General features: G+C 38.9%; 1 protein-coding gene across 1 annotated transcript in view; it reads left to right on the forward strand.

Annotated features, from left to right (window-relative positions):
• The window catches only part of LOC132392124 (RNA-binding protein 44-like), an 80304-nt gene that overhangs the window by 23923 nt on the left and 39473 nt on the right, over nt 1–16908 (forward strand). The window contains exon 7 of the mRNA XM_059965973.1: nt 506–575. Coding sequence (XP_059821956.1) covers nt 506–575 — 70 coding nt within the window. The remainder of the gene's footprint in view (nt 1–505; nt 576–16908) is intronic.

Consider the following 16908-nt stretch of genomic DNA (forward strand, 5'->3'; position numbering starts at 1 on the left):
CAACTCACACAAAATGCTGGTGGAACACAGCAGGCCAGGCAGCATTTATAGGAAGAAGCACTGTCGACGTTTCAGGCTGAGACCCTTCGTCCTGTCGAAGGGTCTCGGCCCGAAATGTCGACAGTGCTTCTTCCTATAGATGCTGCCTGGCCTACTGTGTTCCACCAGTAATTTGTGTGTGTCAATTTAAAACTAACTTGTTCTCTCTCTTTCCCAGTTATCGTGAGTCAACAATCTGCAGCATTGACTTAATTTCTCCTACCAGAGCTGCTTCCTGACATACTGTTGCAGCATTCTGTTTTATCTCATATTTCCATTAATTGCTGTTATTTATATTTTAATTAATTACAATTGATCTTTGACCTGCATGATTAGTTTGCAAAATTTATTACACAGCTTTTAATAATACAGAATATTTCAGTGAATGTTCAGTATAGAATATTTATTTCCTTAGCAGTTTTCCAACTTGGAAACTTTTTAATTAAAATTTTGTGTTCTTCTACAGCTTTATTGTGATCTTAATCAACATGTGTCAGATAAAGCCGACAGCGTTTGTGAAGAATCAGTAAATCAAGGTGGGAAGCATTATTTTTCTTAAAAATGTATAAACAATAGAATATTTAACTCAAAGGTAAAATAGTAGCATGGAAACATACAGCACAGTAACATGTCCAAGTGATCCCATTGACATCACCCTTATCCTCACCATTGACATCCTGTGGTTCACTATAGATCAGAAATTGGACAAGCTAGATAAACATTAGTGAAAATAACAGGTCAATAGTTTGGTACTCTGCATTAAATGACATGTCTTCATTTATTATTTGTCAGAACATGCCTCATATTCCTGATGAGTGCAGCTCCAGGAGCACACAAGTATGTCAGTTTTATTCAACAGAACAAAGTAATTGACCTCATTGCTACCTGACTTGCCATGTTAAACATACATTTCCACATTATGCATACCATCTACACCACCTACAAATGACATCAATTTACCATTTTTGTTTTGCAGTGGCACATCATAAGCCTGCAACCTCTATAACCAGGATATCAATGGCTGGAGCAGCATGTAAACTGCACCACCTGCAAGAACCCTTCTAAGTTATAGATTGTTATGACTTAGACAGTTTTAATTTACAACATAGAAGCAACTCATTTAGTTAACCAAGCCTACACTGGCTTTCAGAGCAGTTCTTAATAGAAAGTTCTATAGAGCGTTATTTCGATATAGAAAAAATGATAAAATAATCTTTCTGTATGGCTGTGTCCTTAAATCCTAATTAGAAGCTTAATTACTTGGAGGGAAGCAACATTCTTTTTCTAAAGCAGTCTACTGTCCTCAAGAATGATTTGCTTCTACTTGAGTTTTATGGGTTCTGAGTTGGCTACCAAGACCAATGAAGGAACCAGTTGAGATCGATGGTAGCAGTTGGGACAGGTGAATGAGTGGTTGAAGAGCTGTATACCCATTCTGCTGCTTAAGCAGGACTTTTGTGTACTTCCAATATGCAGCCCCCATTTTCTTGATACCATTCCAAATGCTCTCTCAACTTTTTAAGCAGTTGTGGGCCAGCAGTTCTGGGAGTTGATGGGAACAACTAGCCAATGACCACTCGAAAGTGCTGCAGCACCAAGGAAGTTCTGAATAGAACTTTGAATCTTTGTTTCTGTCTGCCTGGTAAACTCCTCACACACACAACACAACTCAGAATAAAATGTTTATTTTTGGAACTTGATGTCATACACACAAACAACATGACAGAAGTAGCTAATTAAGCATAATTAGAGTTGCATTCTGAAGATATTGGCCCGTATTATATCATAAGATGTTAACTTTTGAAGAGGTGGTCAGGCCCAGAGAACAAGCTTCAGACGATAGATGGGTGACCGCCAGGAGAGGTAAGGGGTTTAAGAAATCAGTATATGGTTCCCCTGTGGCCATTCCCCACAGCATCAAGTATACCTGTTTGGATACTGCTGGGCAGGGCGACCCATCAGGGCAGGGCAGCAGCAGCCAGGCTGGTGCCACTGTGGCCAGCTCTGAGGCTCAACAGGGAAGGACAAAGTGAGGCAGTGCAGTAATTATAGGAGAGTTGAAAGAGGCACAGAAAAGAGATTCTATGGCTACAAAAGAGGCACCAGGATGGTGTGTTGCCTCTCAGGTGCTAGGGGCCAGGATTTATCAGAGCAGATGCAGGATATTCTCAAGGAGGAAGGTGAACAACCAGAGATCGTGGTGCATATTGGCACCAATTACATAGGCAGAAAAGGGGAAGAGGTCCTTTGCAGTGATTATATAATAGAGTTAGGGAAGAGGCTCAAGTGAAGAACCTCCAAGGTAGTAATCTCCAGATTACTCCCAATGCTAAAGGCTAGTGCAGGTACAAAAGGGGTGATGGGATGGATGAATGAGTGGCTGTGGAGATGATGCAGGGGACAGAGTTTCAAGTTCTTGGATCATTTGTGCCTTATCTAGAGAAGGGATGACCAGTATAAGAGGGATGAGTTTTACGTGAAGTGGAGGGGACTTGATATCCTGGCTGGGAGGTTTACTAATGCTGCATGGGAGAGTTTAAACTAGTTTTGCAAGGAGCTGGGAACCAAAGCATCAGGTCAGGAAGGTAGATGTCAAGAAAAGTATTGAAAGGCAAAACCAAAATAACAGGTATGATGGGTCAGATAGTTTGAAATGTGTATACTTTAATGCTGGGAGTATTATGGGTAAAGGTGATGAACCTAGACCATGGATAAGTACATGGAACTATGATGGAATTACTGAAACTTGGTTGAGAGAGGGACAGGAATGGGTGATTAATGTACCAGGTTTTTGAAGCTTTAGAAAAGATAGAGAAGGAAGTAAAAGTGAGGGGGAGGCACAGTTGTATTGCTAATCAGGGACAAAATCACCTCTACACTCGGGAGGCATGATGGAGGGTTCAGACACTGAGTCCATTTGGGTTGGACCTCAGGAATAGGAAGGGTGCAGTCACACTGATTACAATTGTACCATAGACTCCCTAGTAGCCACCTGGATATTCAAGAACAGACACATAATCAGATTAAGGAAATATGTAAAAATAATAAGAGTAGTTGTCATGGGGGATTTCAACTTTCCTAATATAAACTAAGATCTTCTTAGTGCAAATGACTTAGATGGGGCAGAATGTGTTAAGTGTATCCAAAAGAATTTCTTAACTCAATATGTGCAAGATCCAACAAGAGAAGAGGGTGTACTGGATCTGCTGTTGGGTAATAAGCCTGGCCAGGTGACTGACCTTTCAATGGGTGAGGCAACAGAGACAACAGTGATCACAATTCCTTAACTTTCAGGATAGGTATGGTCCTTTTGGGAGAGTTTTAAATTGAATTATGGTAAACTGCGAGGGAAAGAGCTAAGAGGAGTTAATTGGGAACACCGTTTTTTCTGGCGAGGCCACATCAGACATATGGAGGGTTTTTAAAGATCAATTGCATAGAGTACAGGAAAGATATGCTTCTGTTAGGATGAAAGACAGAGATGGAAAGGTAAGAGAACCTTGGATGTCTAGAGGGGTGATGAACTTAGTTATGAAATAAAAGGAAAAGTATATAAAATTTCAGATTTTACGATCAAATGGAGCACATAAGCAGTATAAAGAAGCCAGAAAAGATATAAAGAAGAGGATTAGGAAAACCAAGAGGGGCGATGAAAATTCCTTAGTTAGTAAGATTAAGGTGAATCCCAAGGCATTCTGTACATATATTAAGAGCAAGATATACTGTTTTGGATACTGTTGGGGGAGATGTCTCATCAGGGGAAGGCAGCAGCAGCCGAGTTCATTGCACCATGGGTGGCTCTGTGGCACAGGAGGGAAAGAAAAGGAGTGGGAGAGCTATAGTAATAGGGGATTCGATTGTAAGGGGAATAGATAGGCATTTCTGCGGCCGCAAATGAGACTCCAGGATGGTATGTTGCCTCCCTGGTGCAAGGGTCAAGGATGTCTGAGTGGCTGCAGGACATTCTGGAATGGGAGGGTGAACAGCCAGTGGTCGTGGTGCACATAGGTACCAACGATATAGGTAAAAAAAATGGGATGAGGTCCTACAAGGTGAATTTAGGGAGTTGGGAGATAAACTAAAAAGTAGGACCACAAAGGTAATAATCTCTGGATTACTACCAGTGCATGTGCTAGTCAGAGTAGAAATAGGAGGATATTTCAGATGAATACGTTGCTTGAAAAATGGTGCGGGGGGGGGGATTCAAATTTCTGGGGCATTGGAACCAGTTCTGGGGGAGGTGGGACCGGTATAAACAGGACCTGGGCTGGACTGGAACCAATGTCCTAGGGAGAGCGTTTGCTACTGCTGTTCAGGAGGCTTTAAACTAATGTGATGGGGATGGAAACAAGTGCAGAGAGACAGAGGGGTGTAAAATGAGGGTAGAAGCTTTGTGTGTCAATGCGAGGAGCGTTCGTAACAAGGTGGATGAATTGAGTGTGCAGATAGTTATTAATGAATATGATATAGTTGGGATCACAGAGACATCGCTCCAGGGTGACCAAGGATGGGAGCTCAACATCGAGGGATATTCAATATTCAGGAGGGATAGACAGGAAAGAAAAGGAGGTGGGGTAGCATTGCAGGTTAGAGAGGAGATTAATACAATAGAAAGGAAGGACATTAGCTTGGAGGATGTGGAATCGATATGGGTAGAGCTGCATAACACTAAGGAGCAGAAAACGCTGGTGGGAGTTGTGTACAGGCCACCTAACAGTAGTGTTGAGGTTGGGGATGGCATTAAACAGGAAATTAGAGATGCGTGCAATAAAGGAACAGTAGTTATAATGAGAGGCTTCAATCTACATATAGATTGGGTGAACCAAATTGGTAAGGGTGCTGAGGAAGAGGATTTCTTGGAATGTATGCAGGATGGTTTTCTGAACCAACATGTCGAGGAACCAACTAGAGAGCAGGCCATTCTAGATTGGGTATTGAGCAATGAGGAAGGGTTAGTTAGCAATCTTGTCGTGCGAGTCCCCTTGGGTAAGAGTGACCATAATATGGTGGGATTCTTCATTAAAATGGAGAGTGACATAGTTAATTCAGAAACAAAGGTTCTGAACTTAAAGAAGGGTAACTTTGAAGGTATGAGACGTGAATTAGCTAAGATAGACTGGTAAATGATACTGAAAGGGTTGACGGTTGATATGCAGTGGCAAGCATTTAAAGATCGCATGGATGAACTACAACAATTGTTCATCCCAGTTTGGCAAAAGAATAAACCAGGGAAGGTAGTGCACCCATGGCTGACAAGGGAAATTAGGGATAGTATCAAGTCCAAAGAAGAAACATACTGTTACGTACCTCATAACTGGGTGTCTTACCAGCAAAAATAGAGGTATCTGTTGGAGTCTGGTGGTACTATTTTCAACAGTGTTTATTAGTAAAATATACAAAACAATATCAATGCAAATATACAGATAATACACGTTAGCAATACTAAACCTAGAAGTGTGGGTATAATAATAATCAATAATAAACAAACTCTATCATTGTCTAGGGGATAATAAATTGTCATATGTGAGTATAAAGTTCAGTTCAGTTCATGCAGGCTGAGGTGGTTGTTGGTCGATGTGTTGTAATTGTTGGAGAGAGAGAGAGGGAGATCAAACAGTGACCCCTATGTCTTGCAAACCTTCCTTTATGATCTTGATCCGTCGATGTGTTGTTGTGGCCATTCAAGTATGACCCCTCTGTCCTTTAGCTAGACCATTCTTCTGTGGTGGACTCGTCACCCAGGCAAGGGTGGACACACACACAAGCCCCCACCGGCCTCGCTATAACCACTGTGAGTGAAATTGACCGATCCATTCGGTCCCCGATGCCCCACACTTTCTCGTGGGTATCTAATGCTCACTAGTGTGTCTCCTGGTGCATCCAAGGGGTGTCACCCCAGACCTCATTTTTATCCCCACTCACTGGGTCTCAGGTGTCAATCAGGTTTGAATGACTTAACCCATCAAACCAGCCCACTCTGGTTGTCCACTGAGGAATTTTACTGAGCAGGGTGGTACCACATAAACAGCCCTCTCCGCAGCCATAAGTCTTTCGGGAGTCATAACATGGTGAATAAACATAACTCTCTCTCAGGCTGCTATCAGTAACAGATGTCTTGGCCTGTTTTCTTTTGTCTCTCTTACTCTCTCGTTAGCAGCATCAAAATAGTAACAGTTTGCGATTCTCCAAAAGGGGGCATGGGCAACTCTGCACCCTTCTGCCCATCAGAGTTGTTCATCCTTCGTAATAATGTAAATTAGCAAAAAAAGCAGCACACCTGAGGACTGGGAGAAATTCAGAGACCAGCAGAGGATGACAAAGGGCTTAATTAGGAAAGGGAAAAAAGATTATGAGAGAAAGCTGGCAGGGAACATAAAAACTGACTGTAAAAGCTTTTATAGATATGTGAAAAGAAAAAGATTGGTCAAGCCAAATGTAGGTCCTTTACAGTCAGAAACAGGTGAATTGATGATAGGGAACAAAGACATGGCAGACCAATTGAATAACTACTTTGGTTCTGTCTTCACTAAGGAGGACATAAATAATCTTCCAGAAATAGTAAGGAACTGAAGGTCTAGTGAGATGGAGGAACTGGGGGAAATACATGTTAGTAGGGAAGTGGTGTTAGGTAAATTGAAGGGATTAAAGGCAGATAAATCCCCAGGGCCAGATGATCTGCATCCCAGAGTGCTCAAGGAAGTAGCCCAAGAAATAGTGGATGCATTAGTGATAGTTTTTCACAACTCCTTAGATTCTGGATTAGTTCCTGAGGATTGGAGGTTGGCTAATGTAACTCCACTTTTTAAAAAAGGAGGGAGAGAGAAACCAGGGAATTATAGACCAGTTAGTCTGACATCGGTGGTGGGGAAAATGCTAGAGTCGGTTATCAAAGATGTGATAACAGCACATTTGGAAAGAGGTGAAATTATCGGACAAAGTCAGCATGGATTTGTGAAAGGAAAATCATGTCTGAAGAATCTTATAGAATTTTTTGTTTTAACTAGTAGAATGGATGGGGAGAGCCAGTGGATGTGGTATATTTAGATTTTCAAAAGGCTTTTGACAAGGTCCCACACAGGAGATTAGTGTGCAAACTTAAAGCACACGGTATTGGGGGTATGGTATTGATGTGGATAGTGAATTGGTTGGCAGACAAGAAGCAAAGAGTGGGAGTATATGAGACCTTTTCAAAATGGCAGGCAGTGACTAGTGAGGTACAGCAAGGCTCAGTGCTGGGACCCCAGTTGTTTACAATATAAATGATTTAGATGAGGGAATTAAATGCAGCATTTCCAAGTTTGCGGATGACACGAAGCTGGGCAGCGGTGTTAGCTGTGAGGAGGATGCAGGGTGACTTGGATAGGTTAGGTGGGTGGGCAAATTCATGGCAGATGCAATTTAATGTGGATAAATGTGAGGTTATCCACTTTGGTTGCAAGAACAGGAAAACAGATTATTATCTGAATGGTGGCCGATTAGGAAAAGTGGAGATGCAACGAGACCTGGGTGTCATTATACACCAGTCATTGAAGGTGGGCATGCAGGTCCAGCAGACAGTGAAAAAGGCAAATGGTATGTTGGCATTCATAGCAAAAGGATTTGAGTACAGGAGCAGGGAGGTTCTACTACAGTTGTACAAGGCCTTGGTGAGACCGCACCTAGAATATTGTGTGCAGTTTTGGTCTCCCAATCTGAGGAAAGACATTCTTGCCATAGAAGGGAGTACAGAGAAGGTTCACCAGATTGATTCCTGGGATGGCAGGACTTTCACATGAAGAAAGATTGGATTGACTAGGCTTATACTCACTGGAATTTAGAAGATTGAGGGGGGATCTTATTGAAATGTATAAAATTCTAAAGGGATTGGACAGGCTAGATGCAGGAAGATTGCTCCTGATGCTGGGGAAGTCCAGAACAAGGGGTCACAGTTTAAGGATAAAGGGGAAGCCTTTTAGGACCGAGATGAGGAAAACTTCTTCACACAGAGAGTAGTGAATCTGTGGAATTCTCTGACACAGGAAACAGTTGAGGCCGGTTCATTGGCTATATTTAAGAAGAAGTTAAATATGGCCCTTGTGGCTAAAGGGATCAGGGGGTATGGAGAGAAAGCAGGTACAGGGTTCTGAGTTGGATGATCAGCCATGATCATACTGAATGGTGGTGCAGGCTCAAAGGGCCAAATGGCCTACTCCTGCACCTATTTTTTTATGTTTCTATGTAAGAGTCATCACTAGGAAGAAGGAAGGACCACTCAAGGATAAAAGGGGGAGCATTGGCTTAGATGTGGAGAATGTGAGTGAGGTACTTAATGAGTATATTGGTTTAGTATTTAGGAAAAAGATATGGTGGATCAGGTCATCTGTGCTGAGTGTATAAATATGTTAAGGCATTTAAAGAGGAGGAAGTGTTTGGCCTCCTAATCAGCATTAAGGTGGATGTCCCCAGGGACTGATGGGATTTACCCCAGGTTATTAAAGGAGGCAAGAGACGAGATTATTGTGGCAAGACCAGTATCTTTGTGTCTTGTCTCGGCACAGATGAGATCCCAGAGGACTCGTGAGTGGCTAATGTTGTACCTCTATTTAAGAAAGTATCAAGAGAAAATTCTGGGAACTATAGACCAATGAGTCTCACATCATTTGTAGGGAAGTTACTGGAGAAAATTCTTAGGAATAGGATATATGAGCATTTGGAAGCCCTTGGCCTAATTAGGGAGAGCCAGTATGGTTTTGTGCAGGGCAGGATGTGTCCTACCAACTTGATTAAATTTTTTGACAAGGTGATGAGAGCTTGATGAAGGTAGGGCAGTGGATGTTGCCTGTATGGATTTTAGTAAGGCATTTGAGCTGGAGGTCAGTAGTTAGTGGTGATCCGCAGAAATCTGCTGGGATTTATGCTGTTTGTGATGTATAAAACTGATCTAGGTGAAAATGTGAATGGATGGGTTAGTATTTTTGCAGATGATACCAAGATTGGTGGAGTTGTGGATAGTGTAGAAGACTGGCATAGAATAAAGCACAATATCGATCAGTTGCAGGTATGGGCCGAGGGCGATGGAGTTTAACCTGGATAAATGTGAGGAGTTGCACCTTGGTAGGGCAAATGCAAGGAGACAGTACACTCTTAAGGGCAAGATCGTTAATAGTGTTGCTGAGCAGAGATCTTGGGATCCAAGTTCATAGTTCCTTGAAAGTAGCTGCACAGGTCGATAAGATGGTTAAGAAAGCTTACGGAATGCTTGCTTTTATTACCTTGTATTTGAGGCACTGAGTTCAAAAGTGAAGAGATTATGTTGCAACGTTATAAAACTCTGGTTATGCCACATCTGGCGTATTGCACACAGTTCTGGTTGCCCCACTGTAGGATGGATGTTGAGGCTTTGGGGACGGTGCAGAGGAGGTTTACCTGCTTTAGATGGTGTGTGCTATCATAAGAGTCTGGATAAACTTAGGTTGTTTTCTCTGGAGCGGCAGAGGCTGGGGGGAGATCAAAGAAGTTTATAAGATTATGAGAGGCATCGATAAGGTAGACCAGAAATATCTGTTTCCCAGAGTTGAAATGACTGATACCAGAGGGCATGCATTGAAGATGAGGGGGGTAGGTTCAAGTGAGATGTGAGGGGTAAGTTTTTCACTCAGAGAATGCCAGGCATGTACTGCCTTGTATGGTGGTAGAAGCAAATATTTTAGAGGCTTTTAAGAGATGTTTAGATAGGCATCTGAATGTGATGGAGGGGTACAGACATTGTGTAGGCAGGGGAATTAGTATTTGATTGTTTTTGCTTTGCTTTTTAGCTGGTTTGGCACAATATTGTGGACCGAATGGCCTGTTCTTGTGCTGTACGGTTTTATGTTCTATGTAAGATGAACTGACATTGCTTTATTTTGAATTGAATTGATTTTATTACTTATATCATTCATACACATGAGGAGCAAAAATCTTTGTTACGTCACTGTCTAAATGTGCAATTTATAGTAATTTATGATAAATAGTATATACAACAGGACAGTCAGTGTAACATAGAAATACAATTGTATCAGCATGAATTTATCAGTCTGATGGCCTGGAAGAAGAAGCTGTCCCAGACTTACATGAGATTAGGCCTATCAATGTAGTATCATCAGCAAATTTAATTAGCAGATTGGAGCTGTGGGTGGTGACACAGTCATGGGTATACAGAGAGTAAAGGATGGGGCTTGGGACACAGCCCTGAGGGGCACCTGGGTAGGGAGGCAGAGGTGAGGGAGCCCACTCTTACCTCCTACTGGCAAACTGATGGCAACTACCCTCATTTCTGCTCCCTGACACTCAAATTTCTGGCACATTGCCAGACTCTTCCACAGTGAAGACTGGTGCAAAATACTTAACAAGTTCATCCGCCATTTGTTTATTCCCCCATTGTCCTTTTCCCCCATTACTACCTCTCCAGTGGTCCGATAACCACTCTCACCTCTCTTTCACTCTTTATATTTTTAAAACACCTTTGGTATCCTCTTTAATTATTGGCTAGCTTACCTTCATAGTTCATCTTTTTTCTCCTTATGCCTTTTTTAGCTGTCTTCTGTTGGTTTTTTAAAAGCTTCCCAATCCTCTAACTTCCCACTTAGTTTTGCTTTATTATATTTCCTTTCTTTTCCTTTTATGCTGTCTTTAATTTCCCTTGTCAGCCACAGGGTGGCAGGGTGGAGATACATTTTCCTCTGTTAGCCCGCAGCTCACTCTTGGGCAAGGTATAGCACTTGCTTATCTCCTCGATCAAGGTCATATGGCTGCAGGTCGTGGATGGTCATATGAGCAGCTGGTGCATATCATAAGTCCTGGTTATGCAGCCGCGAATATCAGGCAGACAACCTCTGAAGATTATGGATCGTGGCTGAGACCACTTGTCTTGTAAAGAAACTGCTCAAAAGAAAGCAACGGCAAACAACGAATAGAAAAATTTGCCAAGGACAATCACTGTCATGAGACCATGATCGCCTGCATCATATGACATGGCACAGAATGATAATGAAAATGTCAGTCATGGTTGTCTCATCCTCCTTTTAGGATACTTCTTCATCATTGGAATGTATCCATCCTATACTTTACAAATTGCCCCAGAAACTCTAGCTATTATTCTTCTGCCATCATCCATGATAGTGTCCCCTTGAGTCAGCAGGAGACGCTCATGGAGTGAGTACTGTTTTAGATTCGCTCCAAAACCTTTACTTTTTTTAACCTTTGATCACCCTTATTCAACTTATTTTTACCTACACCAAAAGATTCTTGCTATTTTTTTGGACTTATCGTTAAGAGTTTATTGTGAATTTTTGAAGATATGTACTCAGAAATGGCTCTTAGATCTAAAGGACGAGAACCTGGGTGGAACCCGAACGGTAATGGATAGAAGCATGCTCATCCACAACGCACTGAATTAACTTATGAATTGTTATTGGAGGTTTTGGATAAAAAATTTGATGAACAACAACAAATTTTTAAACAAGATATAAAGGCTTTTCAAGATTTTATGGATAAGACGGATTCAGTAATTAATCAGCAGCAAGTTCTTATCGCATCTCTGCAAGAAGACGCTTGGAAACGAGATTTGATAATTGAAAAATTGCAACAGGGTTTACTTTCGACCACTAAACTGGTGGAAACACTTAAAGCCAAGAGTGTCGACTTTGAGAATCGGTCCAGAAGACAGAACCTACGTATACCTGGTCTCCCGGATAGCATAGAACAAGGCGACACCTCGAAGTACTTTGCTCAACTTTTAAAGGATGCGTTCCCGTCTGTATTTCCAGATAGCCCCCCATTACTTGATCGCACTCATAGAATTATCACAGAGTGCTTCAGCTAAACCCTCGGTTGTAATTGTCCGGTTTCATTACGTACATGATAAAGAGCAGCTTATTCGTGTGGCTCAGGGGGTAGGAATGGTTAAATTTCAAGATTACAATTTTTGCTTAGTAGAAGATTTTAGTACTGAAGTAATGAAGGCAAGGCTTCTTTTTAAACTGATGTCTGAATGTTACGAAAAAAATCTAAAACAAATCTCGCCACTGAACGCTCCACTTCGGGTTTTCCTTTCTATATCTGAAGCGAGAAGTTTTCTAAATGAGAACTTCCCTACTGCTATGGTCTCTCATTCCTAATAAATGATGGATTTTGATCATGTAAGATGGTTTTTGATTCCTCAAACCAGATTTTGTTTCTGGCTATTGGTGTAGGTTTACTCTATACTTTATATTCAAGTTAAAGTGTTCTTTCGTCATATTAATTGGTTTGTTTTATACACTTTAACCATTATACTACATTGCTGACTATTATTTTTGTTCCTTCAAAGCTGTATTTTTAACCCTTCGAAGATGAATTTTTTTTACTAAGATGGTGGTTTTTTGGAAAAATATTTTTGGTGTTTTTTTTAAGATGTCGTTACTTTTTTTCTCTCTCGTCTTTTTCCTACAATGCATCGCTTATCACAGTTTAAATATTTTTTGGTTTGTTTGGGTTTTAACCCGATTTATAAGTTTTTAGTGATTATATTCTTTTCATTTTTTTACAACCAAGTATATTAAGAAGTTTGGTTTTAGTATAGTGATCATAATTTTTAAAGTTTGGGTGGATTTTTTCTATATATATCCTTTATATACGGAGTGATCTTCCGCTGATATGGGGGTAGAATTAGTTTCATTTTTTTCCTTTTCCCAGCCTATTTTTGGCTGTTGTTTTTTTTCTCTTTCTTGAGTGGGTGGGGGGTGGTCTTTTTTCTAACTCTATATTTCCTTTACCAGTTTGTTTTAGTTTTTTCATTTGGGCTGTTTTTGAACTACAAATATGTCTTCGATGTCGTCACTTCCGGGTCCACTCTTTATATTTGTTCCTCTTCCGGGTGCATGAGTTTATAATTTGGTTAACGCTTTTTATACTAAAGGGTTGATTTTAGAAATATGGCTCAGACCATTAATTTTGTGTCTTGGAATACTAATGGTTTAAACCATCCAATTAAACGAAAGAAGATTTTCAAAGTTTTCCAAAGACTTAATGCTCATATCATTTTTGTACAAGAAACTCATGTGAGGAAGGAGGATAATTATCACTTTTTTAGGTTTTGGCGGGGTCAGCAGTACCATTCAAATTTGAATTCGTAAGGGGAGTTTCAATTTTTATTGACTCCTCTATTGCATTTGTCCAACATGATATCTTTTTGGATCCGAATGGTAGATTTTTGTTAATTACGGGCTTGCTTTGTAATAAAAAGGTTGCTATGGTTAATGTTTACGCTCCAAATGTGGATTGTCCTGATTTTTTTAAGTCCTTATTTACTTCTTTACCTAATCTAAATGAATATTAAGTTGATAATGGGTGGTGATTTTAATTGTTGTTTAAATCCTTTGATGGGTAAATCTATATCTACTCAGACTTTACCCAATAAGTCGGCCACTTGTATCAACTCTTTCATGACTGATAATGGAGTTTTTGATATTTGGAGATTTTGGCTTCCTAAGGATAAGGAGTTTTCTTTTTTCTCACATATTTATCATTCTTATTCGAGAATTGATTATTTTTTATGAACTCTTGTTTGATTACTTCGGTAAATGGTTGTGATTATGATATTATAGCTATTTCTGACCATGCTCCATTAAAACTTTCTATTAAATTTATGGATACAGTTCCTAATGCTAGACAATGGTGATTTGACTCTACCTTATTGCAAGATCCGGACTTTATTAAATTTATGAATGAACAGATTGACTTCTTCTTTTCAACCAACTTCACGGAAGATATTTCTTATGGAACACTTTTAAAGCATATATATGTGGATAGATTATCTCTTACTCTGTTGGTCTGAGAAAACATATAAAGAAGGAAGCTCTTTTATTGGTTGATAATATCAAAGAGATTGACAAGAAATATTTGATTACTCCTAGTAAGGAGCTTTACAAGCAAAGGGTTGTACTTCAAACAGAATATAGTTTATTACTTACATCTTCGATTGAAAATCAACTGATGAAGTCCAGATCTGATTTTTATATACATAGTGATAAATCGGTTAAACTGCTAGCTAGTCAATTGAAGAATGCTTTGGTTAAACGTCAAATTACTAAGATCTGTCAGCAAAATGGGGATTTGACAGTTAACCATGATGAGCTAAATAAATCATTTCAAGATTTTTATACTTAACTTTTACCATTCTGAGTTTCCTCAGGATTGTGGTACCATGTGTAATTTTCTTGGGAAATTGAATTTCCCAAAATTATCACCAGATGATCTTTCAGTATTGGAAACTCCTATGATTGATGCAGAAATCAAAGGGGTTATTTCCTCCATGAATTCAGGGAAAGCACCTGGTCCGGATGGGTATACAGCAGAATTTTTTAAATGTTTTTCCACTTCTCACTCTCCTTGGTTATATAAGGTTTTTGAAGAAGCAATTGGATCGGGCAATTTGCCACAATCTTTTTATAGAGCTTCCATCTCCTTAATATTGAAGAAAGATAAAGACCCTACTGATTGTGCATCCTATAGACCAATATCCTTATTGAATGTAGATTCCAAGATTTTTCCCAAGTTACTTGCATCCAGGTTGGAGAAGGTATTACCCCAAATTATCTCGGAAGATCAAACCGGTTTTATTAAAAATCGTTATTCTTTTTTTAATGTTAGGAGGTTATTGAATATTGTGTATACTCCTTCACATAATATTTCAGAATGTGTTACTTCATTAGATGCGGAGAAAGCATTTGACAGAGTTGAATGGCCATACTTATTTAATGTGTTGGAGAAGTTTAATTTTAGTCCGACATTTATTTCCTGGATTAAACTGATTTATCATACTCCAGTAGCCTCGGTGTTTACTAATAATCACCCTTTTTTCGTTTATTTTGGGGCACCAGACAAGGCTGTCCTCTTAGCCCACTATTACTTGATATTGCTTTAGAACCCTTGGCAATTGCTATCAGAGAATCACAGGATATTCTTGGTATTAATCATGGGACAGATACTCATAAGTTATCTTTGTATGCAGATGATTTATTATTATTTATTTATAATCCTGAGAAATCTATTCCTGTAGTTTTATCATTGTTGGCTCAATTTAGTGATTTTTCTGGGTATAAATTAAATCTTAATAAGAGGGAATTGTTTCCTTTAAATAGACAGGTCCCAATTTATGGAAACTTACCTTTGAAATTAGTTAATGACTCTTTTATTTACTTAGGGATTAAAATCACAAAAAACCATAAAGACTTATTTAAGGTTAATTTTGTACCCTTAATTGATCAGATTAAATGCTTGTTTACTAAGTGGTCACCATTATCTTTATCTCTGATAGGTAGGATTAATGCTATTAAGATGGTTATTTTACCTAAGTTTTTATATATTTTTCAAGCGGTACCAATTTTTATTCCAAAATCTTTTTTTTACTAATGTTGATTCAAAAATTTCCTCATATATATGGCAGAATAAAAATCCCAGGTCAGTTAAAATATACTTACAGAAGGCAAAGAAGGAAGATGGATTAGCATTGCCTAATTTTAGATTTTATTATTGGGCAGTTAATATTAGATATTTGATTTGTTGGTTGAAAGATTGGGATGGATCTTTTAGCCCTCATTGGGTGAGCCTGGAAATTAAATCGGTACCAGGTTTTGCACTGGGTTCTATTTTGGGGATTTCTCTCCCTTTTGCTCTTTCTAAATTGCTGAAACGAATTGACAACCCGATAGTTAAACATATTTTACGTATATGGTTTCAATTTCGGAAACTTTTTGGGTTGGCTCAGTTTGTTTTAAATATTCCTATTGTATCCAATTGTTTTTTCCACCCTTCAATTATAGACCAAGCTTATTCGGCTTGGAAGACTAAGGGATTACTATGATTTTCTGATTTATTTTTGGATAATTGTTTTATGTCTTTTGAGCAATTAATCTAATAAATATAATTTCCCTAGATTTCATTTTTTTAGATATTTACAGATTAGGAATTTTTAAAATACTGTACTTCCTACTTTTCCAAATTTTGTGTCTTCAGGTATTTTGGAGAGTTTGTTTGAATTAAACCCCTTTCAAAAAGGGCTTATATCAAAACTTTATAATATAATTATGAAGATACGTTCAGAGCCCCTTTATAAGACAAAAATGTTTGGGAAAGAGAGCTTAACCTTATTATTCCTATTGAGAATTGGGATAGAATTCTTCAGTTAGCTAATACATCATCTATTTGTGCCAAACATTCATTAATACAGTTTAAGGTCGTACATAGGGCCCATATGTCCAAGGATAAATTAGCTCATTTTTATTCCTATATAAATCCTATTTGTGATAGATGTCAATCTGAAATAGCTTCTTTAACTCATATGTTCTGGTTGTGTCCGCTTTTGAAAAAATATTGGAAAGATATTTTTGATATTATCTCTGCAGTATTGAACATTGATTTACAACCCCATCCCATTACCGCAATTTTTTGGTTTACCAATGATGGACTCGCTTCATTTATCTTCTTCCTCCTTTCGAATGATTGCGTTTCTTACACTAATGGCTAGAAGATCTATTTTGTTGAATTGGAAGGAAATTAATCCTCCTACTGTATTTCATTAGTTTTCTCAAACTATGTTATGTTTAAATTTAGAAAAAAATAGAAGTGGTGTATTTGATACTTCTATTAAATTTGAAAAGATATGGAGACCATTTATTCAATATTTTCATCTGATGTGATATGACCCTGTTTCAAGCCTATTTGATTTTCCAGTTTTGATTTTATATATGTTGAGAGGATCGGAGTTGATGACACTGATGATTTTGTATTTTTGTGAGATATTATAAACAGCCCTTTTTTCCTCTTTTTCCAGTTTTTCTTTTTTTCCTTTTTTGTTTTTTTTTTCCTTAT

Source organism: Hypanus sabinus, chromosome 4 (assembly GCF_030144855.1).
Source record: "Hypanus sabinus isolate sHypSab1 chromosome 4, sHypSab1.hap1, whole genome shotgun sequence".
NCBI lineage: Eukaryota > Metazoa > Chordata > Chondrichthyes > Myliobatiformes > Dasyatidae > Hypanus > Hypanus sabinus.